This window comes from Poecilia reticulata, chromosome 15, assembly GCF_904066995.2.
Source record: "Poecilia reticulata chromosome 15, P_reticulata-male-v2, whole genome shotgun sequence".
Taxonomy (NCBI): Eukaryota; Metazoa; Chordata; class Actinopteri; order Cyprinodontiformes; family Poeciliidae; genus Poecilia; species Poecilia reticulata.
In genome coordinates, this window is record NC_088844.1 from 5,981,537 (window position 1) to 6,008,891 (window position 27,355).

A 27,355-nucleotide genomic window follows, 5' to 3' on the forward strand; every position below is an offset into this window, starting at 1 on the left:
TATAATAAGAAACAGCTAGCAAACTTAATCTATCAGGAAATATTGTTATCAGTCTTATCAACAGAACACATGTTTATTGTAGCAAAGAAAATATTAAAATCTCTGAAAATATAAATGGACGCACACAACCAAAACTTTTAATCAACGGGTTGCTCGAACCCGTTATAGGCAGCTCAAAGTCAATCTTAAGAAGTAGGACTATAATTATAGTCAAATAGTTCAATTAAATTCAGCACAGAATGATATCGGTCCAGATGGGATCCAATCATTTGCATTGCAGTCCAAATTCATCCAATTCAATCAAACACAGTCCTATTCAAATCCGATTAGCGACAGTATAGTTATCAAATTATTATATGATGCGATCAGTTTTAGGAGATAAACGTGGCAGGTTGTAACAGCTGCCTTTCTAAGAAGAACCAGCGGATTGCCCTGCTTCACACTGGGAAAGCTGGAGGCGAAGGTAGAGAGGAATCCTCCAGCAGAACAAGGTTTAGGATCAATACTCGTCTGGAGTCAATACGAAAGAAAAACAAAACGCAAACACGAAACAAATATCAACAATATTGGAAAATATTAGATAAGTGGGCATGGAAAAAACAATAACCATAATAGTAGCACTTGTGATTTATTGTAATAACAATAAACTCAAATTGATGAGGTTTGCAAAAACTGCTTCAAATTGGAGCTTTTGCTAATTTTTTTTCCCAGTGCGTTTCACAAAAGCATTAATAAAATATGAACATTAAAATATTAAAATGAAAACCTTAAATGCAATTACTGTGTGTTGTTCTACAGGGGGAATTGTACTGATTTATGTAACTGATGTATAGTCTAATTATAGCTATGTAGCGTCTACTCTTCTTTTATTTAGAGATGTATTTGTGCTTATAGGCATCTACCTGACCATATTCAGCAACAGATAAACCGAGAAAAAGGACAGATGAATTTTAAAAAGTATTTTTGCCATGCCTGTTGGTCCAGCCATTGCTTCAGATAAAAAAAAGTAAAAAGAGCAAAATTTAAAATATTAGAGGCAACAGCTTTTAAACTACTGTACATTCTCAAAATGGTATGTTTGTGGAGGCTTGCTTGGAATATTATTTGAAATATTTTTGTGCTGATAAAGTGAAGAAACAAAAGCAAACAGATTTCCATAGGCTTGCCAAGCATAGCTAAGTGAATCATGTATATTTTTAATTGAACAAATGAGAACCATGTCTAATTTTACAAAAAATACTTATGAATATGTCTCCTTAAATAGACCAGTAAGTCCTAGTCAGAAAAAGGTAAATCGCTGCTGTTTTTTCATCATTCAAATTTGACTTTTTTTTTTACAAAAATAAAAATAAGAGTCCTGTTTATTACAGAATATCTCTGAGCAGTTAGGGGCTTTGGCTGATTCCTTTTACTCATTTCAATGCTGAAAGCTGAACTTCCCTCCCAGTCTCAGGTTGCTGCTCTCTCCAGTAAGTTCTCCTCAAGGGCCTTTCTGTATTTGGCTGTGCTCGTTTCTATGTGTGTGCTGCTGCTGAACCTCTCCAGGATGACGAGAGCATCGCTGTGTTTCAGTGGAGGAAAAGTTTTAGTTCTTCAAATAGAGTCCAAAAGAATCCTCTTCTTTGTCTTACTTTTACCTTTGATAATGAAAAATATGACATGAAGACATTATTTTCACAGAGCTGCAGGAGCATTGCCGATTTCTCTCCGCTCCGAAGCACTGCGGTCGATGACAGTTGACAGCTGTGGCCAGTGAATTACATTTCCAGTCTTTTTTTTGGGGGGGGGGGCGATTAAATTGATACTGTGAGTTATTTTAGCAGCAAATGTACAAGAAAATACAAATAGGATATAGGTGGGTCAGTGTTCCTAGCAAAGTATCTGTAAAGGATACTTTACAGATACTTTATTTGACACTTTAAAGCATCAAATAAAAATTTGCAATCTTCAAATGATGCATTTGCTTATTAAGGGACAAGATGTAGCCAAACCAAACTGGCTCTATGTGAAAACATGACTTCTTCTTTTCGCTGCATCCTTCAGGGGTCGCCACAGTGGATTTAACTGTCTCCATGTCACATGTCTCAGCTGTTACACTAACCATTTCCATGTACTTCTTCAACTAAGTCCATGAATCTCCTCTGGGCTCTTCCTCTTCTCATCCAATCCAGGAGCTCCAGCACACCATGCCCCGATGCAACCAAAGTCATGTACAGATGAGAGACAAAGTCACCGACATACACCACTCTAGGAAGAGTTACAAAAATTAGGTCTAATTCTGGGAATTCAGCGTACCAAAAGTGACAGCCTTCATTCACAAGTGGGGAAAACATGTCACTCGTTGATCCTTCCCAGGAGAGACAGCAACTCATCTAGGAGTTTAGAGACAGCAGTGGCGTATGAGAGTTCAAAGGTCAAAGCACAGCTTTTCAGAACCCTTGAAGAACTTAACAAATACTCCGCTTGAAACATGTGACTCAAAAGTTACAATGACTTCACAAGTATAAACGCTGGCTGGGCCAATGCACATAATGAGGCAATAGCAAAGAAGATTACTCTAGGGACCCCTGTTGGATGGTCAAGGAAGCACAATATTCTTCCTTTTTAATTTTTTTTATTCCACATTAACTCAGTGCTACAGAGAAATCAGCATGACTTTTCTAAGTACAATGCAAACGTTTTTTATTTATCTCACATTGATAAGCCACACATCTACATAGACAATTTAAATCATTTTTTTTTATCAGATAGATTGATAGATAGGTGATTTGATTCAGAGTCTTGGAAGTGTTACATAAATGGATGCTAATAAGGAATCTGTTGTCCTGGAACCAGGATGGAGAACGTCCCAGATCTGATCTTCCAATTGGGTCTCCTCCAAGGTTATCTTGCAAACTAGCCAGTCCAGGTGTGCCATTCAATTTCCTTTAGCTGATTGGCTGTACCCCCAAAAATGGAAATAGAGAATACTGTAGATATTAGCGACTGTGGTGGTGCTAAGCCTGTTTCCACTGCATGTATTTATGCTTATTAAAGTGTGTATAATGTTTGAACTATTAAAATGGCCAGTTATGCGTTTTTAGAGAGGATCTCAAGTAATCTGGACTTTTGACCATTTACAGGCAACTCAGTGTTCTAACTCTCACATATATTGTGGGTCCACTATATATTTTTATTCAATACACTATATGTAATTATGTGACATCTCATTCTTAACCCTGGGGTATTTAATGTTGCAGCTATGACAGCTTCAACTCATCTTTTTATTTATTTATTTTTTTCCCCAAAATGTATTTATGCTTTAAACATGAGTTGCAATGTCAAGGCAGTGCAATAGTTATTTAGTTAACAGTATACCATTAACATTCAAATATAATTGGGCTAGAACACCCCTGAACAGACCTTAAAGGGGAGGCTGTTACTTGTAAAATGTATCCAATGAACTCAAGGAAAAGCTTATAAAAATCCTACATTACTAGGGACTCCATGATTTTCAAAGAATGAAGCTAATGGAGTTCAATAAATCAGTGGTAGCCCCACATGTCGACTCTGATTGCCGAATCTGACACGTAAAATTATTTCATGGTGAGGTCGCAGGAACAGGAAATAATTAAACACACTTTAATTAATCCCTTTGTATATTCAAACAAAACAAAAGGATATGAAGGTGTAGATGGTAACTAATATTTTTATTGGGATTTACAGAAGTTTGTACAAGAAACAGTAAGTAAGAGGGATCAGGGATTAGACACAAGACGAGTTTGCTCGTACATGATCAGGGCAGGGATACCGAAGAGGTGAGAAAAAAGTAGAAGATGACAGAATTTTTTTTAAATATAATATATAAAATGTATGTGAAGTGAAAGAGCATGTACAGAGGGCTGTTGTTACAGAAGATAGGGTGAGGCGAAGCAAAGGATCCACGGTGGATAACTCTAAAGGGAGAATCCTAAATAATCATAAATATTCACCCATATATATTGTGTATGCTTCGTTCAAGCTTAACTTCCGCTATCATGTTTTCTGGAAATATCTCTAAAATCTGATTCTCCCTGAACGCACCGACTGAAATGCCTACTGATTTCGTCATCACGCATACAACGTAAGCCTCTTGTCCAATCAGGTGCGGAGATCCCAGCTCAGGAAAGAAGCAGATGATATGGCAGCTTAGAGAGCGACCAGGTGGAACTTGCTTCGTTGACGCGATTAAATGTTTGGCCATGGAAAGCATCTGACTTAGACAGACGGCAGCGGAGGCGACGGCTCAAAATGATTTACCTAATACTGATCTCTGCGTTCTGTGGAGCGGTCGTTACGCTGATGTTACAGTTCTTGCTGATATACAGAAGAAACCCAGAGCCCTTAGGTAGGACCGTTCAGTATGTCAAAGTAGTGCCTGATAGCGCACTAAAAGATTATTTCAATGTCTCTCACGCCGAACCGAACCAGCAAGACATCGGGACAGCCGCTGCATCCAAACCGCAAGAGGCCGTCCTCAGCCGGCAACAGGAAGCGGCTGTCACCGGCGGCAGCCCCAAACAACAACAACAGCAGCAGCCGCCGCCGCCGCCTTCACACAGCGAACTCGCAGATGCTGGCAGAACAGAAACGTGCAATTTCCTCAATGCGATATTCTTGTTTCTGTTCAGAGAGCTTAGAGATACCCCCGTGGTTAGGCACTGGATGACCAAAAAGATTAAGGTGGAGTTTGAGGAGCTGTTGCAGACCAAGACGGCGGGTCGGCTCCTGGAGGGGCTCAGTCTCAGGGACATTTCCCTGGGGAATTCTCTCCCGGTCTTTAAATCAGCCAAACTCATCAAACCGGCGCAGCTGGACGAGGACGGGATGCCCGAGGAGCTCAACTTCGAGGTGGACATCGAGTACAATGGCGGCTTCCACCTGGCCATAGACGTGGACCTGGTGTTCGGCAAGTCTGCCTACCTGTTCGTCAAGATGAGGCGCGTGGTGGGCAGGCTCCGGTTGCAGTTCACGCGCATGCCTTTCTCCCATTGGTCGTTCTCGTTCCTCGATGACCCGCTGGTGGATTTTGAGGTGAAGTCCCAGTTTGAGGGAAGGCCGCTGCCTCAGCTGACCTCCTTCATAGTGAACCAGCTGAAACGCGTCATCAAGAAGAAGCACACCCTGCCCAACTACAAAATCAGGTAGGCCCCAAAGCGAAGTGAGCACAAACAAGCTGCTGGCGACAAGCCCTTCAGGAGCAAAAACCACAACACTTCAAATAGATTTGAACAAGAGCAAAAAATAAACACAAAATAACCACAGTCACGTGCCACAACCTGATTGTGTTTATTTTGCTGCCAATCACCACAACTTCCCTTCTTCCTCCAACAATTCACTCCCAAATTTAGTATGTAATGTACCACTGCATCAGGTTATTTGTTCATTTACTTTATAGGTGAACAATAAACAATCTCACATATTTCTGATATATGCTACATTTCCACTGTAATTCTAATTCTGGTTTGGGCCATTTGATTTATGGAAATATGGGATTATGATCTCTGATTTAAACAGATGTAACTGAGTGTTCAAAGAAACGGTTTTGTTTGAGTTGACCTCAAAGATGCACAGATTCATTGCAAGCACTGCAAGACGGTAAGGGTCGTGTACTGATAATGAAGTTTAGATCTGATTCTGAATCAACCGAGAGAAAATGGAATAAAGATTTCTTAGACCGGTGTCTGCCCAGACGCCCTTCGTTTAGGGATCAACGGTGATTCTTAGCAACTTCCTGTTGGTGCATGACGTTTATTGAAGTCACATAACCTAATCTCCTTTCAGTAGATTAAATAAAATTATTGTAATCCGTCGGTTTGAAGAAGAAATTGTTGCACGGTCAATTCACAATGTCGTGTGACAAGTGGTTGCTTTTGTCAAACTCATTTTAATTTGAGGCCACACATCAAGATCATGAATATTGTAAAAAAAAAAAAAAAAAAAAAAAAAGGTTGGTATTATAATATAAAGCTATTTTTTGACGTATCTACAAACCCCCACATAATCATCATCTTCACAGCATTCAAATATAACCCAGGGGGCCTGCAACCTTCTTAAACAAATGAGAACTTTTTATTTTAAATGTTTGAAATGAGTAAAATGTACTTGAATATAAAACCAACTTCTGGCATATTTTCTTTCCATGCTCTAGGTGTGTGTGTGTGTGTGTGTGTGTGTGTGTGTGTGTGTGTGTGTGCGTGTGTGGTAACAAATTTTGGGCCATGACTCAGATTTCAGATAGCTGTCCTCCCACTAGCAGATGCTACTGTTTTCACTGTTATTAATCATAATGCAAGTTTTTAAACTCCTTCAACAGATGCTGGTGGCTCTATGTGAGCAAGGAAATTGGAATTTTGCAAAGCTGGACCAAACTCCATTTCTCCCTCCCTCTAGTTATACCCAATGTATCTTGTAAGGTTATTGATTTGAAATGAAATCTCTTTAAAAAATGATAATTTTTCATGCTGGATTCATTAATACATCCCAATTCCAGCTGCTCAAACTGAAACTGTCTTTGTAGTTGGACTTTATGCTCAGCTGGTTTGCTGAGAATTTGTACTTTAAAAATGTAAATATTTTGTATTGCTACATACAAAAACAAATATTAAACAAATCAGAATATATGTGGCTTTGACATCCCTCTTCAAGTCTCTTAAAACAGGATGGGGGCATTTTCGATGCAATTTCCTTTTCCTGTTTTTGTTTACACAACGGTAATATGTTCACTTTTTGTCCAGCTTCTTTTTATGAAACTTGGGTAACTCTTTACTGTCAGATGTAACTAAATATATTTTATGTATTTAGTGTTATGTAATGCCTATAAACTTAATGAGGAATTGTCAGAACATGCACAAAAATAGCCTTACAAACAAAAATGGGAATATGTTTACTTTTGGATCTGCTGGCATGAAACAAATGTAAAAATAATCTTCTAGTCACAAGCATTTGTATTTTCCATTGGTGAGTAAAAGCCAGGCTAAAAGTTAAGTAGTTGGAATTGATAAAATAGTTTCTCTAAATAATTCATGTAAAAAGGAAGGTTGTGTGTAGATTCTTGTAACAAACACAAACTTGGTGTCATGTGATTCTAAATTTAGTTTATCAGTCGTGGTTGAGGGGGAAAATAGTTATGGGGCAGAGAACACGTTGTGAATTAAACCAGAATATTTTGAAATATTTGCATAACTGTATAAAACATTTGTTTAACACTTACACAAAGCAAAACTCAGAGAAAATGCTCAAGTCTTTCAGAGAGAGAGGATTGAGAATAAAGATTTTCAGACTCCCAGCTGGACTAAAATTGAAAGAAAAATCAACAGGATGTGCAGTTGAATAGTTCTTTTATCTGGTGCCTAGATTAACACAATTGATAGAGTTCATAGTGTCAGCACTGTTGAGAAGGAACAAAGTAAAAGAAACGGAGCGTAAAACAGGGAAGTTGAAAGAGTCGGAGTAAAAGGAAATCTTGAAAATGGATTTTCGGTTTTGTTTATCAGGTTTAAAATGATGGTGAGTGCAGCAGGGGCCATTTCTACAAAACTAAATGTGTTGAAGCCTCATGTGAGACTGCTGCAACTATTAAAGGGGCAGTGTTATGTGTTCCCCAGACACATTGCGCCATTTTATAGCATAATTAAATGACTATCTATTTTGTTATAAAAATGCTAACTCAAATATGACTTAAAATAACGCCTTGAAACGCCTTGAAATTGGACCTCTGTCTGTGAAAATACATGCTCTTGGTTCAGAAAGAGCAGGAAAACTCCCCTATCAACCCCTTAACAACGTTATCAGCGTCATACTTAGAAGCAGCTCGTACAATGAGCTCAGCAGATGCAGAGTTCGACCAGGTGGTTGCTAATTGCTGCTGGCTAGTCTGAAGGATCTGAGTAGGGGAGTCAGGGGTGAGGGCTGCTCTGAGAGGTGGAAGCTCAGAAGCTCTGATGAGGAGCTGCACCTCAAAGGGGGCGCTAGGTCCACCCAGGCTTTGCACAGCTGAATGGTTGCCATGGAGATTAAAAAAATTCTTCAAAATGCATAGAAGAATCAAGACAAACCTCCAGCTATGTTTTTGATGATGGCGTAATATTATAGCAGGATGCAAAGCTCCAAAAAATTTCTTTTGCGTGATGCTGTCCCTGCATTGAAGGTGGTGTGCCATGTAACCAGAGCTGTTGTGTAAACTCTGTTGTTAAAAGGGAAGTTTCACTGACAACTGCTCTCTAACCGGCATCACTGTCATCCTGCTGCTTCCTCCTTCTGAACTCCCCAGTAGGAACCCACCCTGCTGCAGAACGTGGCCTGTTTACCTTCATGTTTCTACATTCGGAAACCACAGTGTGAAAAATGACCGCCATTGTTAAACCTGATAAGCAAAACCCAAGATGCAAGATTTCCTTCTTCTCACTCTGACTCTCTCAGCTTCCCTTTTTATGCTTTCTATTTCTTTTGACTTCCTTGCTTTTCATCAACACTGCAGAGGATATGTACTCTGTGTTGAAATGACTGCAGATTTTAGAAATTTCTGCTGTGCTCCAGGCTCCTAACAGAATTTTAAGTGCACTAATTTTGGCAGAACCAGCGCTCTTCCAGGTAGGGTTAGGAAATGTCGCTTCCAAATAAAATCAGATTTTTTTTTTTATTATTCTAAATCTGATTTTCATTTTATTAGTTTTTTTCCCCTCTTAAAAAGATCTCAGATATCAGACTTGCTAAGCCTGGTGGTTGGGTGCTGGGCAGTCATTCATCCAGTGGCCTGTTGTGTTTTTGAGTAAAATTTTTTTTAAAGTTGACTGGAAATTTGAAAATATCACTTGATAATTATGTGTCATTATCAATTGGAAGAGTAATACCTGAATACCAACTGTAAAGTCTTAAAAATGCTAATATTTTAAAAAGACTTAAATGCATAAGCAATCCTTATCCTGGTGGGGGCACAATTAAAGCCTGGTGGCCCGCCAGGGGGAAACTGAGATATATTGCAGTCATCCCTTTTGGGAGTTGACTTGAATTCAAAGTAAAAGCTGTAAAACTTGCTGGTAAAATATGATGATTGACCTGAAAGAGCTCTGAACTACGGAAGTTCAAGGAACTTAAAAAAAAATCAAGGTTGGTCAGGATTGGTGGGTCCATATGCCACACTGAACTATTGGAGACCACTGATTGATGCAGGTAGGGTAGGTAACCATCATGACAGGAAGACTCCTGTCATGATGGTTGATCAGTCTAACCCTGGTTTTAATCAGAGTGACTTGATTGGTCATATACCTGTTATCACAATGACTCAATGCATAAAGTGCAGATGACAAACAGTCAGTGTTATTTTCACTGACCTTTAGCACTTTAAAAAGAACGGGAGAAAATCCTCCAAGCTGAGTGTGTAAAAATACTCCAGGCTATTTACTCTCATTGAACTTTATTAAAAAAGTATTAAGCAAAGGCTCTAAATAGTTCCATACGCACAATATTTGTTTTTTTATAGTAAAAAAAATGATCTTAATAAAAATTTTATAAAATTCAATTTTCCCCTGTTATATGCTTTCAGTGCCCATTTTCTGTGATTGCAAAACATGGCAAACCCTTAAACTATTACTGAAAACCCACATTTGTTCAACCAAATAATTTGCACCATCTAATAAACAATTTTACAAGTTGTGCATCATTTTAGAAAAAAAGTTTTTCTCAAAATAGCCACATGGCTGGCTGTTTAATACTGTGCTTTTCTGTCTTTCTATCGTGAACTGCATAATGATTGTAAACACACTCTCAGGCCTTAGAAAGCAGATTTGGAGCTTAAAGAATCTGAGTTTCTTTCTCTAATACTTAATGGTTCACGTCTTTCTTTTGCTCACAAAGACCTGTCTAGAGAAGGGAAGTGCTGCAAAAGAAACTCTGAACATGCGCATGTGAGTGTGCATTATCTCCTGATCATGTAGAGTGAGTGTGATGGGGTGATGTAATAATAGGGCCTTGGGATTTGCTGAGCGGCACAGATGGTGGTTCACAGAAGGGGAGGGTTGGGACCGCAGCCTTCTGGAGGCAATCCAGGCATTACTGCAAACAGCAGTCAGCTTCACATATGGGGGAATACTCTATTTGATGTCCACTATGCTGGGTAGCTGTTTCTCCACTGGGAAGGCTTCTGATCAGCGTCACCTTATCTTGCTCGTTGTAAAAGTGGACGTGTTTCCCCACAGCTTCATTGGTCTTTAGACTTAAGTATAATGCCGCATGGAATGTTCTGTTATTGCAAAGTCTTGTAGCATTTTGTTCTTGTTAGCGTAGCTTTAAGATTTAGCCAAAATTTTACATAAAGTTAAAACTTGATTGCTATTGCTCGATTGCGTCACTGTGCTTGCCTCCAACGTGTCACGCTATGTGGGGAGTGACTACTGCCCTCCACCTCATGTGGGATGCGGTGTGATGTTGAGGGGTTTCTCTAGCCCTCCATTTGAATCACTTGAGGTGATTGACCTCAGACGTTTGTCACTAAAGCTAGTATTCTGTGGGCCTTGCTTAGTGCAGCAGTGATGCTTACTTCCTCTTTGATTGCATCAGGTAAGGTAAAAGCTCCACTGAAACCTACCTGTGTCTCTAGCCCTTTTCTCTGCTGTCAAGTCTCACTCTAACTGATTAATCTCCGGGTTGGTCTAGTCAGGTTTGAAGCATCTCCATCGATGTCTGTTCCTCACTATAGTGGGAGTGAATCTGGGCAGGAATGTGGCAGGGCAGTGAGAGAGCAGGAGCAGCGACACTCGGCAATGAAAAAGCTTGAGGTCGGAGTTTTCAAGGACTCAAACACACCCTGATATTTCACTTTTCTAAAAGTAATCGATGGCTGGCACAAACATAATGAAAACAGTTCAGTTTAGCTGATTGGTTTGCTCTATATATGTACATAATATCTATCTATGTTTCACTTTATTTTATCGGTAACACTTTATTTGAAGGGGTGAAGAAGTCTTTATGAATGTTTGACAGTTGTCATGAAGTGTCATTCATTCAACTTTTAGAGCAACTTTGCATTAAAAGTGTCATTATTTACCGAATGACACTTCATGACAACTGTTATAAACATTCATAAAGACTTCTTCATGTTCATGACAGATGTTATGTCATGTTTAGGACAGTGTCATGTCAGTCTTATGCACACCCCTTCAAATAAAGTGTTACCATTTTGTCTTTTTAAATGTGCAATCTTTGATTCTAGGTAAAGCAGTCAAAATATTTACACCAATATCCAAAAGTAAGCAATGCTTAGCCTGGTGGGGGCACAAGTAAAGCCTGGTGGCCCGCCAGGCTTATAATACACTGAAGGAAATCCTGACCTTCTGTGAATATGTGTGGCACAAACACAAACTTTTTAAAGCAACATTAACTCTAAACAGATCAGGTTTGATGATTTTTAAGGCAAACCAGGTGTAGACAACCACATGTCTATAAATACCGGTGCGTAGTTGTGGAAACGGGTTTGGACATTGGCGTCAAGAGATCGGCTTTTAGCTGCACATTGCAATTTAACATCTGCCTGTTCAGCCGCAGTATGGGGGGGAACCTTATGTATCTTAGACAACATATAGGTGAGGTCATTCAATATGACCGGCGTGGCTCACAGGAATGACTCTGACATTCCAGATCTGCCACATCCCTCAGAAATGCTCCGGTTTCTAGGAATCCCAGAGTAGTGAGAACTTGAACAGGCACTGGTGACACTCCTGTGGTGACACATAGGAGTGACAACTTTCCTCTGTAAGGCAGGGGGAAAGTTCTGTGCAGAGCCATAAGTCTTTCATCGTGATGTGCCAAGCCTTTCAGTGATTTATAAATAGAAGTACTTTTAAATGTCTATTCACTGTTCTTGGGGGAAGTGAGAGATCTCATCAGAAAACCTGCAGCAGGTGCTTCTGTTAAGTGATTCTGTGTTGTAACGTAGACTGATTAAAGATTTAAGGGTATGTGATGCAGGTGTCACCATAACCAGCCAGTCAGTAGTAGAGTAAGGGGGTAGCCAATAGTGAGACGACTTACTAATGAGACTAATTTTAACTTGCTACTTGGATCTGATAGATCCAATAGAAGGAGCTAAACACTAAAATAATAATGAGACCTTCTAAGCTTTGTATCCAAACTGATACTCCTTTGGCATCAGTTTCTTGTAAATTATGTATCATATCTTACCAAAAATAAACTTTTTGCTTGAATGAAAATGATGCATCTAAATAACCAGGGGTATGAATAGTTTTGAGCTTAACTGTACACAGAATACTTAAAGAAACACAAACACCTGCAAACTTCAGGTGCTTGTAAATTAGAGAGTTTATTGTGCAGAAAATAATCCCTTTTTGATGTTCTCCTTTTCTGCTTCTTTACCATTTTGTCATGGCTACAACCTCCAGGATAAAAAGCCTTGTCGTTGTAGGTCATCAGGTTCAATAAGAAGCCGTCTTTCAGGGAGGAGATGTCTGCATAAGGGCGGATAGTATTGTTAAGAACTGGATGTTGATTTAATGCAGCAATCAAGGTGATGCTTTGGAGTTTCCCTGTATGACTCAAGGAGAGTAGTAAAAGTTTAAGGCCTTGCCACACGCCCTAGCTGACAATCTCTAGGAAGAGTTAAATGAAAAATGACGTGGAAAACCCCAAAATGGCGTACTTTGACCCAAGATCCCTGACTTCCTGTTGGGTTTAGGGAAACCAAAGAGGATATTTCAGGGCTGGCACTCTTTTTATGTTTATGTCATGACTTTTCTATAAGTTGACGTTTCGTGTAAACAAGAGAGATGTTTAGGAGTGACCAGTAGACTGTCTAAACAGGGAATTGGATGAGGTGGGGCAGGAGCAGCAGAATCAGGCAGAGAAGTAACTTCTGCTTCAGGATGAGTTGAAGGAGCACCGGAATCAGCGGTTCTGGTTTCAGTCTGAACAGCCTTCTGAGCAACCACTAACCTGCTGATGCTGTCCCTTACAGTGCAGTGAGTGGGAACCACTGAGTCAGAGTAATTCATAATGAATGAATTCTAGCTGTGTTTTGGTGAATTTGCCTGAATTTCATGCCCCAGGATTTGAATTGAGCATAATTACGTACTCTGTGTTGAACCATGTAAAGTGAGTTTTTAACTTTTAAGAATTTTAAACATCTTTTCTCTTTCTCTCTGCAGATACAAGCCCTTCTTTCCCTTCCAAGTGCAGCCTCCGCTGGGCTCAGCCTGCGATTTGGATCTGTCAGTCCAGGACGGCAGGCTGGTGGAAGGCAAACTCAGAGTCACTCTTATCGAATGTAGCAGGTGACACACTTTCACTTCATCACCTCTGTTACTTGACTGACCTGGACATCTTTGTCCGCAGACTGTCATGTTGAACACCGGACCTGGTTTGCACCTCGTCTCTCGACGTCTTTTGGTCGGTTCACGATGTTTTGATCATGTCTACGGTCTGCACACATCTGTCAGTATTAAGAGTGAGGCACTAGTGTGTGTACATCTAAAATTTCACCCCCCAAAAATTCTAAATCAAATAAAACTGTAGTCCTCAAAAACACCCAAAACCCGATATACTCAGGTTTGCACACAAAAAAAGAAGTTTTTTTTATTTCTCAAGTTGCCTGAGCTAGCCATAATAAGACATCTGGTCACCAAACACATTATGCGTTGTCACGTATCATTTAACAGAACTAAACCAAAGGGAAGGAGCAGTAGAAGTCCACCACGTGAATCCTTGTGAATCCAGGGTTAGCAACAGCAACTTGACATCATCTTCATCTGCAGTCCCTTTTCAGTTTAATTAAATTCAAATTGGAAAATAAATATCCTTTATTGTCAGTGAGTAGGTAAAGGGAAAAAATCATCTCTACCTGCTGCATTCACTCTGTCCTCTTCTGTAATTAGAACTCCACTTAGCATTACGCAGTCTGGGTGATAAGTACAAATCCTTCACACTACAGACCTTATGCCCCTCATTGTTTTTATGTTCTGACATCACTTTTCACCAGTAATTCTACCCAGAAGGCAAAATGTTGTAACAAAGAAAAACATTATTTTCCAAATATTGCTTATCCTGTTGGTTAAAAACAACAGTCCCACTAGCTGACAAGGATCATCTGGGTTTATTCAAACATTCTGCTCTTCTGAAGTCATCCGATTTCTCCAGATCTGTAAAGGTGTATTCTCTCTTTCACCTCGACACCTTGTGTGACTGCAAGCCTTTTTGATGCAGCTGATTTCAATTTTACATCCTCAAACCTAAAGCATGTGGCGAGCTCATCACTAAGGACGCTGTCAATCTTCAAAAATCTCACCTTTCTAGATCTAGAATGTTGACCATTTGTGAAAGCGTTTTATGAATTAAGCAGAGCCTGTTGTTGTGTTAGAGGGGTGTGTGTGAGAGGGAGATGGGGCTCAGCGTGTTTTATGGACCACAAATGATTGGATCAACGTAATCTAGTAATAACGAGAGCTTTCCATTAAAATCATCTCCTCTTTCACCGGCCTTCTCACTCACCCTTGTAGCTACGCCCGTCTTTATTAGTGCTTTTATTTCTTTTTAGTTGTTTTTGAATATTTAACAATTCGTAGAGTATTGTACAGAGAAAGGGAAAATAAAATTACACTTGCATACATGTATTTGAAGTTTTTATACATATTCAAGGAGTGAGCTTGGCTATGTAGGGATGATGCCCCACCCCTATTATTTATTGTACTTCCAATGTAAATTCCCATACAAGTTATGACTCATGTAGCTCTCCCAAGATACTACTAGTTACATGTTAGGTGTAGTAATGACAATAGTCCATTGTCATAAAGTTTTGCTTCAAACGACTTGATACATTACTGCCACCTTGTGGTTGTGGTTAGCAGCACACTACTGAGCATAAAATCAGCTTTCAAAGTATGGGGGAATTTTCCTGCCATAAGTCGAAAGCACACATTTCTTTCTATCTATCTATCTATCTATCTATCTATCTATCTATCTATCTATCTATCTATCTATCTATCTATCTATCTATCTATCTATCTATCTATCTATCTATCTATCTATCTATCTATCTATCTATCTATCTATCTATATCTATCTATCTATCTATCTATCTATCTATCTATCTATCTATCTATCTATCTATCTATCTATCTATCTATCTATCTATCTATCTATCTATCTATCTATCTATCTATCTATCTATCTATCTATCTATCTATCTATCTATCTATCTATCTATCTATCTATCTATCTATCTATCTATCTATCTATCTATCTATCTATCTATCTATCTATCTATCTATCTATCTATCTATCTATCTATCTAGACATGTTTATCCATCAATCGATATAGATATTGATTCACAGAACGGTTGGTTCTGTGGATCTGTAGGCTGTTAGCGATGCTTTCAGACTGAACATGTAGCCACAAGTATGACAAGTTTTGAAAACAACAGACATGAAATCCTGCTTTCAGACTGAAAATGTGTGCTCTCGACTCATGGCATTAAAATCCCTCCATACCAAAACAAGTTTTAAACCCGCTTACATCGGCGGACTCTCGACTGACGTTTCCTTGGCCTTCCTCAGCCATAAGGATTTCCCTATCAGAGAATGGCTTCCTGCGGTTGTCTTGATGATCTCTCTGTTTCTGTCCTGCGCCTGCAGACTGTTCATCCTGGGCTCGTACGACAGAGAAACCTATGTTCACTGCACCCTGGAGCTGAGCAGCCAGCAGTGGAAGGAGAAGACGCGCAGCTCCATAAAGCGGGTATGCCGTTTTTCCATTCTGTCCACTCTTCTTCTCCTGTCTGGTGTTCTTATCCTGCTCTCGGCTGATTCATGTACAACGCAAAGAAGAAGCAGAAGGAGCTCTGACATGGATGGGCCAGATGCTTTTAGTTCAGCCCAGGTTGGATCAGGTAACCTCATCCCCCAGATCTGGAACAACCTGCCTTCAAGTCTTTTTAAACAGAAAACTCACCTTTTCTACACTAGTTTTTTTTTTTTCCAAGTTCAGCAGATTTTTTTGTTGTATCAATTTATTATATTGATTTTAATGTGCTGAGTATAACATTAATGCTCGAGAATATAGAAGGCCACATTTATTAGTGCAGATGTGTGTAAAGTTTTAGAATCACCTCGTCTTTTCTTAAATCACCTCGTCTTTTCTGCAGCTTTGATTGGAGGAACATTCATTCAGGAAAAAATTGAATGGAAAAAAATTATACTTACTGAAATGTCATTGTATGTAATAAAACAATAGTTATTTTGAACCAGGCTTAGTTTTATCTGCTGCTACCTGAACACATGCTGCATTTCCAACAACAGATTGCTGTTTAAAATACTCAGAAGCAAACTGATCACAGTGCTGGAATATCTTAAGAGATGCTGTACTGCATATCACAACCAGCAGATGGCGCTGCACTGTTGTAAGCTGTCTGAAGGCAGAGATGAAGGGACATCTCTGGGTCATTGTATTGTGATTGAATAAGCTCTGCTGACAGTTTAGACATAAATGCCAATTTAATAATACACGAAAACTTGTAATGTAGCAAAACCGAGGAAAACATTTCCTTGTCGTATGCTGCTTATTGGAAAACGTTGACAAAATGACACATTAATAAAAGCTCACTGTCGTCTTCTCTGCATTGATCAGATTGTTCCATTGTTGACATTTTGCGACGCGAAGGAAATCTTCAGGCCCCTTGCAGCAAACCTTTCTAATTGTTGCAATTTAGAGATATTACAGTCGTCACGTCAGGCTGCTTTGGAAGTGACTAATGACCATTTTAGGGGAAAATGTCACACCTAATTACCGGCTGAGGCTCCAGCCAACCTGCCGCTGCCGAGCTGTCCACACACCTCCCAATGGCATTTGTAAAGGCTCGCAGATTATTTCTGTTGAACAATAATAACCTTTTTGCCAGTTCTCATGTCGCGCCTTTAAATAATGAGAAGCAGTTGAGAACTTGTCCTGCAGGGGGCAATAAAATACCACAACCTGCTCCGAGACGACATAAGCCCGTTCATGTCCCCCTAGAGCTGCCATTTTAAAATGTCTAATCTTTTTGTTATTCTGTCTTGGTTTCTACTCTGCAGACACAGTCAGGTCATTTATGCAGTTTGCTCTCATATCAAACTTGCTGTTTGTAATTTATTCATGTTTTCAGGAGACATTATGTGGTAAGAAAACAATATATCTGCAGAGCCTGCTTGGTTCCAACGGGGAAATGTCTTAATGTGTGAACTTTACCCTGACAGCCAAATATTCCTGCGTTACACCCCGGACGCCCCCCAAAGCATCTCTAGTGATCCCGTGTGGACACGGTCATCGTTTCTGTTCCTGTAAACACCTCGCACATCGTCTCATCAATATCATATCCTACCTAGAATTTATCACCCTTACTCATGTGTGATGCACATCAATCGGTCTGTCTCTGAAACTGGCCAACTTTTTTTTCCTTCTCCCAGTGTGTAAATGCATTAGCAAACAGCGGACTCTTCAGCCTCTGTAACAAGCTTGCTGCTGTAACTGGTCCTCAGTTATTCAGCGCCGAAAATCTTGTGATGGCAATCATATTGGTAAATATCGCAATGCTGCGATGTCTGCCTGTTTTCTTCTTTTCTCTCTAATTTGTGCTTCCTTCTCTCTTATGTGACCTTTAACATTTTTGGCGATGTTATTTGTGTCCAGTGTGAGTTTTTGCTGTGATGAAACTCTGTAGTCTTGATGCTAATGCAATATTTAGCCAGCAGGGCAACTTCAGAACTCGTAAAATATATAAGCCAACAACTATTGGACTCAAAGCGGTTCTTTGTGAAATGCATATGACGCACACTGATACTGTGATGGTGATATATTTTCGAAATATTACGGCGCCCTACCTCCTAAATGCACAAAGCACAACAAAAATCTATCTTTAAAATAAGGATAAGGTGATGGTGCACACAGGTAGGCCTATCAAAGAAATTTTGCTGGACAATAAATTGTCCCAAACGTTATTGCAATAATCAATAATATCATTGAGACCCTTTTCAAGTAATATAATGGTAATGGCAGGAACATATTCTAGAAGATCAATAACCTTTAAATTCTAATTAACATTCAACACTGGAACTGGAAGACATTTTAAATATGCAACATAAATAAAACAACAATAAACAAAACGAATTATGAAGTCTGTGTAAACAACGCTGTCTTTTGTAAGAGGGCTAGTTGGGACCAGTGCACCAGACTGAAGACTTTTATCATCCAGTTTTTTGTAGAAAGAGGGAAAGAAAAAGAGAAAAACAATAAATCATTTAAATGGAGATTATTGAGCTTGTTCTAATGTGACTAATTGATTTATTGCTTGTTGTGACAGGCCTACACGCAGAATGCTCATTCAGCAGCAGTCTGTCCAGTGATAACCTGCCTATGTAACTGTATGTTTAAACTTCAGACAATGTGCCAAATGTAGACAAAAAAAGTACATTTGTCTGTTTAGAGCTGCATTATGCAGTTTGAGATTTCAGTGTAAATGTCCAGGGATAAATATGCAGAGTAAAATCAGAATCGGTCGTCTCCATGAAGTTGTCTTTCTTACTGTTTATTCAATGTCACATGCTATTTTTATTTTTTCTTTAATTATGTAAAGCACCTTGAAATGCCTTGCTGCTGAAATGTGCTATACAAATCCAATTTTATTGATTTGATTGATTTAAGGTGGTGGATGTTGCTGTAAAACATGGCCATCAACTGGAAATTGGTTTTATTTGTCTCAAGCTGTACAAGATCTCTACTGTTGCGGCGTTTGCTTTATGTCCTTTGGCTGAAGCGGAGAGCCAGACGTGAATGAAGCAAGCTGTCCCATCGTCAGGTGAAGGTGCAGGCAGCTTTTCTATCGGTGAATACTGTGTGAACCGTTCAGTCTCTGCACCCGAGCGGTTTCGCCCTCAGCGCAGCCCTCTGTGAGTGGACCCACTTCAAAGTGTCCGTATTCCTTTTTTGTTAATAGAGGCACACAAATGCAGATTCCTAGTGGCATTTGAGCCTGATTTATCAGCCCTCCCCAGTCTGCATGTCCTCAGCAGGACTCAGTAGTAAGGATTAAAGACTATACCATCTGCAAAAGGTCAATTCACCCTCTTTCTCTGCTGTTCCCCCTTGATGATGCCCAGATATAAATATCTGCCTTAAAGTATAACGGTTTTACCAACATGCTCTGCTGTTCTCTATGTGGTTTGTCTTTCTAAACCTGGTTAGCTGGGATTACGGTAGTTTAATTTCTCCATCTTCCGTCTTAAGTGTTTCCAGCAGGACAGAATTTCCACAATGGAGACGAGCCAGTTTTATCAGGCTTTTTGTTTGTTCACCCCCCCCCCCCATCTATCATCTCCTTTTTCCCTTGCTATTTATTATGATCTATTGCTGATAGATTTCAGGGCTGAAATATCTTCTGTTGGAACACAGTTGCGCTGCGTTTGTCTCTCGTTTACCTGTTTCAACTCACAGCTTGTTCTTCTTGTTCTGAATGACACATAGAAAATATTTAAAATCTAATGAGGAGTGTGTTTATTCGACATGTTGGTTAAGTCTTCCAGTACTATGACACAGAGTCATAAAAAAAGGCAAGCAATAATAATACTGATCAAGCCAGTGTAATCTTTAAAGACAGACTTCTGTTTTAATTGATGCAGACTAGGAATAGGATTTTGCTATTTGTGATTGAAGCAGAATTTCATTTTCTTTTTTTAATTTTGTTTTTATTTTCTTTCATCTTTAGCTGAAAAACCCCCCCAGACAGTTGATCATTGTAATGAGTTCATGAATCAGCTGACTGACTGTCAACAGATTTGCTCACCATTTGTCTTTGTATCAAAATCAAAATGGATTATTAACTACAATAGCATGGTATAATAAAAAAAACAATTGGATCATAATATGAAGTTTTGTTTTAAATTTAGTTTATTTTGCAGGTCATAAACCATTGTCTGTAGAGACAGATATTTATTCCTAGCCTAGTAGTGTTCGGTGGAGTTAAACCAGGGATTGTTTACTACCAGCAATGTTTCCATGGATTTATCTGCTGAAAGCTAGTCATTAAATGTATGAATACAACTTGCAGGAGCCTACACAAAAAATGGCTCCATGAGTCACGAGGACACACGTTTAGCTCGTCTAAGTCTTTAAGCTTCACATAATAAAAACTCGCTGTTCTGTTTCTGTTTCTGTAGAAAATTGTGATTTTCTTTTTATTATTACTCATCCATGGTGTGCTGTGTTTTAAGTGGTGACGTCCAGTATGTCAGGCATGTTTGCACATCTGCCTTGTCGATTTCATTTTCAGCCCTCAGTGATGATGCCTGCTGACAGCTTAACTGAAGGGGCAGAGAAAGGGGGATGTGTGTGCACATACAAGCATGCATGCTGGTCAACGTCCTGTTGTGTTGCAACACTTGTTGCTCTTAGTGTGTTCGTGTCGCTTGAAAGGAAAGGGGCATGTTTGGATTTCCGACTGCATGAGCCTGGATTTTCCACTGGAGGCTCTGATAAGACGGAAAAACTAAAAGCAGTTGTAAATGTTAGATTTAAGTTTAATGATCTCATGATGGTTTATGCCTCTCATTGTAGCAACGTATGTTGAAAAACCTGTTGGTGCTCTGAGGCGTTGCCTTGAGCCCGTTTTAGCGAGCACCAAAACGTACCGGTCCCTGCCTGGAATAATGTGTCTTGAATTTGATATGAATGATAAACTCTGCCATATTGTTTACGTATTCTGTTAGAAATTCAGCAATTCTGAATGACATTTCAGAATTGCTGCTCCAGTCTTTTAGTGTCGACCAGCTAATATTGGCATCGTCATCATTAAGCAGCTAACACATTGACACCACAGCATGTCAGCAAACGCTTGGAGCACAAACTGGAAGTGTTGCACCTGATCTCACAAACTGACTTTGTTCATTACGTTTGATGTGGTGATTGTTGTTAATTAATACCTCCATATCTCTGTCTTGATGATGGAGTTGTAAATCGCCTGACTCCTGAATGAACTGAATCTATGCAAGCACTCTTCACTAATCAATGCTACAGTTATTTGGAGAGACCATTAAGGATTTCTTTCTCTCGGGGTTTGTTTTTGACAGTGAACTACGCAATCGAGAACATTTGTTTGTGAGTAACCAACCAAACTTGACAGACATGGATTTAAGTGATTTTAGCTGTCAGACATTTTATGCTGTCAGATCAGCATACAGTGTCAAAAGTGATTGTCATACGTGTAGCATAAACTGACAGCTAAATTTGTCAGACACGTATACGCTGCCCATTGCCATATGCTTTTATTTAATCAGCAACCTAACACCATGACGTAGAAGTTAGATTGCCTTAAACTTTGTTAATAGCAGCTGTATGACATTCTCACTTAGCAGTTAACCAGGAAAAGGGAGGCATGTTTTATTCAGGGCGTGTTTTGTAGTTGACTGCAGCTGCAGCTAGACCTTGCTTTAAATACACTTTGAAACCACGATAATGCATATATATATATCTAGTTATCATTGAAAATGATTCATCGACTTATTTCTGTTGTATCTTGTCGCGTATGCTGAACTAACAGCTCCTTTAAATGTTGCTGCCCTCTTAATGCGCACATGCGTACTAACTGCCTGTATTCTGTTCTGACAACGTATGCTGATCTGACATAACAGGCAGCAGTATAGCTCTGTTAGCATTTCAAGTAGTAATAGCTCCGTTAGTGCTGCGTGTCTTTGATATTTTCTCCCAGCATATGTAGATCTTTGTCTGGTTTGGTAACAGCTGTTTAGGGTCCGGTGTCGATCCGATCCTGGTCCAGTCGGATCGATGGTTTCATATTCACTACCGGCAGCAGGGTAGCTCCAATAGCATTTCAAAGAGCTTCCAACTCTGTCCTGTCTCAGCACGGCAGCACAATAGCACGGGATTTATTTTTAGTTGATTGTTACCTCTTGTCAGTTTTGCTTGTCAGTCTTCTGGAGAGAAATGTTGAGGGCACAAATGTAGGTACTTCTGAAGTTGTGTTTGGTTTTGACTCTCTCCCTCTGTGCTCTTCTTTTTTAAACGTGGGAAATTATCCAGATTCACTTCACTGTCTTTTTTAATTTCCGCTAATAGTGGCACAGTGTGGCATTATCTAAAATTACAACAATCAAACGCAAATTGATAAAAACAACTCGGGTAAAGTTAGCCTTCCTGTGCTTAGTAAAGTACAGAACAGACCAAAACGTGCCATCAACCCATCAGGTGAAAAAATGGCAAACTCCATGGGTGAAAAATGTAATAAAAGATATAAATTCTTGAAGTAATTGTGAGTTTTGGCCTATCACAACCAGCATTTTTTTAGTTAATAGAAAAATTACAATATATTTAGGCCAACATGTTCTACCAATTCTGGATCACTTTAAAATCTGGAAGCCAATTTGTTTGGACTCTATAAAAAGATTCCACAATAGCTTATGTACACAACAGCATGTGCATCCAGCATGTAGTTAGAGCACACCCAAGGGATTCATTATGTTTGGCATTATTTTGTAACAAACTCATTGAGTTGTAGCAGCTGATACATTTATCAGCCGTTTCCACAGTCCCGTGTCAATTAAATGACTCTTTCTAATTGTGTTTGACAATACCTGGCTGTATGGAAAAAAGCAGATTAAAGACATGAGAGCTTGGTCCTACAAGCTGTTTGTTCCTAATCACTCTTCTAGTGATCAATTCACCTCCAAGGAAACTCAATAGACCAGCTGCCATGTGCATGACCAGCAGAGCCACAGCCACATTACAGATTTGTTGCCATTACTATTTGGGATGTTTTTCTGCTGGCCCCATAGACATGGCTTCTTATCAGAGAAGAAATTACCTGTTAGATGTTAAGGGTTAAAGTCAATGCTCATAACTGCAAATAATACCTGAACATATGACCAACAGCAATTGGTTTTTTATGTAAGCAATGTTCCTGATAAAGTGTAGTGTATAGTGGTGCTATATTCAAGTATCAAACCGAATGAAAGACCTGTCAGTTTTATATTTAAACATATATATAATTTTATACCATAGTTATTAAGTCGATTGAGAACAAATTCTCACTTTCTGGAAACGTAAAGACATCATATAACACACCATACATTAGAAAACAGAAGAATAACATAAAGCAAACAAAATAAATATACAACTATGTTCATATTGACTAAATGTACAATATGCACATAAGTAGACTTTTTTCTTTTTAAATTAAGCAATCCACCAGTCTGCTCTGAATCACTTTCCTTTTATTTACCTGTATTGACTAGATATAAAACCAAACAAACTTACCCAAAATTAAATGCAAAGGTAGGTCAACTTCTTCTCGTGGGAATGGAAGTGACTGAAATAAAGAACAAACGTTCAGCAATCTTGTTCCAGTCGTTGATTAAGTTCATAATGTTCTTTCTACTCTCAAATGTCCTTAACAGAGTTTGAAAAGATCTCAGCTGGTCTGATTGGGGGGTGTGGTCATGGGAGCGGCAGTGGCTGAGCAGGAGAGAAGTTTTTGAGTTTATTTTTGGACTATGGATAATGAACCATCAAGACAACAATTTTCAGGAGTACAGACTATGTTTGTACTCCTGAAGAGAGGTAGGAGTTTGCCCTGCAATTGGTGGATCGCTAGTTTGGTCCCCGGTGTCCCCGCCTCTGTCGTTGTGTCCTTGGGCAAGACACTTCACCCGCCTTGCCTTCTGGTGGGCAGTCTGCCGTCTGGGGCAGCTGTGCCTACAGTAGCTTGCCACCATCACCGTGTGAGTGTGTGTGTAAATGGTTGAACGACTGACTGTAGTGTGAAGTGCTTTGAGATTTTTATAAAACGCTATAAAAGTACAAAGCCATCCAATATTGACAATGTTGATATTGACAAAACCAAAGTGAAGGAATTTCAATAGTGAAAGTTGCACAGTGGATCAGTCTGGAGGCCTCATCTGTTTATCTCTTGGTGGGAGAGGAGCTTGTGTAGAGGTTGTTTTCCCTGGAAGCTTGTGAGGAAACCTACATTTACTACCCAACTGCGTATGTGTAAATCTGCGTTTACTATAAAAGACATGCTTTCTATGCTATCTGCTCTATGTGCGTCTGTGTAAATCTTCTGTTCTGTGGAATCAACTGAATGTCCTTTATATCACCACTGAATTTTGGCCAAATTTCCAATGCATTCAGCTAGTTTCACCCCGTGCGCGTCCCGGTAGGGTCACACTGACTTTGTGTGCGCTTCTATCCCCCGCTTCCCAATTGTCTGACAGTGACATCTGCTGCACTCCTCCTGAGCGTCACACTAAGACCGCAGAAGCTTAAACCCGAGTCAGGTCCACATAATTTACATTTTTTGCATCTGTTTTTTTAAAAAGCTCTTCCTTTGCGCTCTTAGTCAGGCTGCTTCCTGCTTGCTCTATTTTGATACCAGCTGATTACGTCAACAAGCATTACCACAGTTAGCCAGTAGACTGCAGATCTCTACCTTAGGCCAGATTTCTATTGTTTCTACTAAATACTGGACATGGCATAATAATGCAAGAATGCATTCTCAAAGATCAATACATTTTAAATTCAGTCAAAAAAAAGTGTCAGTCATTAATATCATTTTCTTTTTCAAGAGTAAATTTGAAACTTGATATTTTCCTGATGTGCAAGCCTTTTCTTTGCCTTGTGCCACACAGGCATTGCTGTATGTTTAGATTAATCTTGGTTTAACAAGATCTTTGTGAGCTGTGTGATATTTGGAGATGTGACTGATTCCTGAATCATAGTGTTACTTTGAAGAATTTTTCGTTTGCAAAGATCAGATGACCGACATGACGTAGGCATGTCTGTTTTTTGTCAGCCATATTAACGTTATTTAGAATGATGGAAACCACAAAATATACTTATGTTTTTTTTGTTGTTTTTTTTTACAAAAATTACATTTTATAAGATTTATTGTGCAGCATATTAGACAAATTAAATCACTAGTTTGTTTCTGTTCTAAAAGAGATTTGTGTTTGATGTTGTATTTTCATGGACATTCAGAGGCTTTGCTGAAAAAAAAAAAACAAGTTGCTTTTGACTTCAAAACCTGCAGACTTGTTTATTCCTTGGATAAAATCAGGTGAGAGTGTGCAAATGTTACATGAATAAGTAAATGCTGTGCGGTCAAGGGGCCACTTGATGGGAGTTCAGTGAAACAAGCTTGGCGTCTGCTTGACAGACGAGCCACGGCGCTCAAAGGGAAGAAAACCAAAATGCCAAATTGATAATGTATTAAATTGCAGATGATGTCTGAGTCCTTTTCGGGGGACTGCTAGCAGGTGAAAATATACTTGTCATCCAATCAGCAAGGATTATGCAACAGTCATGACAGATGATTATTTTTCAGCTGTGGCACAATGACCGTGCTATGAAAGGGGACTGTGTGGGCGACCAAACCGCTGTTCCTGTCAATTCAAGTGCAAATTAGCCAGAACACCTTTTTGTTTTCCTATGTTTCCATGGCAAAGCTTTTGTTGTTCAAGCTTTTGAAACCTGCCTCATACAATAAAAAAAAAAGAAAAGAAAAAGTAACTTAAAAATTCAGATTCGAGCCTCAAAACAATCACAAATGTAACACTAAGGTTAATCATTCAGCTCAAGAAACACATGCCATCCAGTGCTGGGCTGAACATCCGTTCATTTGTTTTTACGGCATAAACCGGTTGGAGTTCCATGAATTAACTTACTTATGTGGGTGTATTAAAGGCTGTAATGTCATTTCTGTCATTTTAATTGTACAAATTGGAGGTCAGTCGGCCGGTGCTCTTTATTCTTAGATTGTCAGAACTAGATCAGTCTTCGTATTGTCATATTTACAATTCAGTTAAAACAGAGAGAGAAAAAAAATCCACATGTAGTCAGTTATAGAAATACTTGAATCAACCAAAATCAGAACCATTGAGTTAAGCTGGGGACACACTGCACAATATTTCATCTAATTTTATCCAGGACAACAGAAAGCCTGCAGTAGTGGTGGGATGCTGACAGGCGAGTCAGCACAGGTCTGACCCCAGTCTGTCAGGTAACATGTTTATTTTTTATTTATTGACAAGTTGGGACCCATTGGTGTCTTGCTGCCAACTGACAGGGTGGGGGCTGGGATGTGAAATTAGTTGCAAGCTGACTTCTGAGAAGTTCCTCTAAAGAGCAAGCCTGTAGCATGTGTACAGCTGCTTGACTGGATGCTCTGTCACCTTTGTGCCCATAATAGATTCACAAAGGAGAGTGCAAGTCCATTCTGCTCAAGTGCAAATAGAGGCCTGCTCCCATTTCCACACACCACCAGTATATGCTCTGTCAAAAGCTCTCATATGTTCCAGTTGTGGCGCAAACAAACCTCCCGTGATACGGTCACTGCTCAGGAGCAGCAGCTGCTGACTTCATAGATGAAACAGATAGTGTTTATTCTGTGTATCTGTTTTAGCCCAAGCATACGGAGAGAATATTACATTCCCAGAATCATGCAAATTAACTTTTGTGAAAATTGTTTTTATGGACGAACATGCTTGAACTGTCAACATTGAGCTGAACACGGGGGTACGGCCAGTGACCTTAATGTTCCTATTAGTAGAGCTACAACTTATGAACATGTTACGTCCCTCCAAGAAACGAGAGAAGTCAATGAATCAATCAACACTATTGGTTTTAAAAAGAGACAAAATAAAAACAAACATCCCAAATGAGTTTCTTCAGTCCAATTCAAACCAAAGTGACCGAAAACTGCACATCGTCCTAACTGGCCTAACTGGAACATGTGATCTCATTGTTAGGTGCTTGTAGAGATCTGTAATGCTAAAGGGGTCAGTCTAGTTGTGAATTAAAGTGCATGTTTTCTTTTGTTTGCAATTTACGCGAATTGACCAACCCCAAATTCTCAAATTCACCCCGTTGCTCAAACCTTAGACGTTGTGTAAGGATTTAGCTTTTATTGAGGTGACATTATAATTTAAAAAAAATCTGATTTAGAGACTTTCTTCTCAGAATCTGCTCAGTTTTAAAAAGATCTGCTCATTCTTTCAGCACATATGTTTTGAATGAACATTGTATTTTTTTATTTTATTTTTTTAAACATGCGCTGAAGAATTAGGTTATTAACTAAAGTCCAAACTCTTTCTTTCAGGAGGTTTAAAAATTTTGCATGTTACAGTCAAGAAGCAGCCATAAATGTTCTTTAACTTGTGACGTTGATGGCTGAGGTGGCAGAACACGGACTCCGTGTTTAGAGCCTCCGGTTGTCAACATGGTGGACCTTGGTTCGTTTCCCATCTCGGGCCATTTGCTGCATATCTTTCCCTTTTCTCTCTACCATATTTC

General features: G+C 39.4%; 1 protein-coding gene across 1 annotated transcript in view; it reads left to right on the forward strand.

Annotated features, from left to right (window-relative positions):
* Positions 1-4,130: 4,130 nt before the first annotated feature.
* pdzd8 (PDZ domain containing 8) overlaps positions 4,131-27,355 on the forward strand; it is a 33,994-nt gene continuing 10,769 nt past the window's right edge. Inside the window, exons 1-3 of the mRNA XM_008428977.3 lie at positions 4,131-5,162; positions 13,176-13,301; positions 15,658-15,760. Of these exons, the coding sequence (XP_008427199.1) occupies positions 4,270-5,162; positions 13,176-13,301; positions 15,658-15,760 (1,122 nt within the window). The 5' untranslated portion in view covers positions 4,131-4,269. The remainder of the gene's footprint in view (positions 5,163-13,175; positions 13,302-15,657; positions 15,761-27,355) is intronic.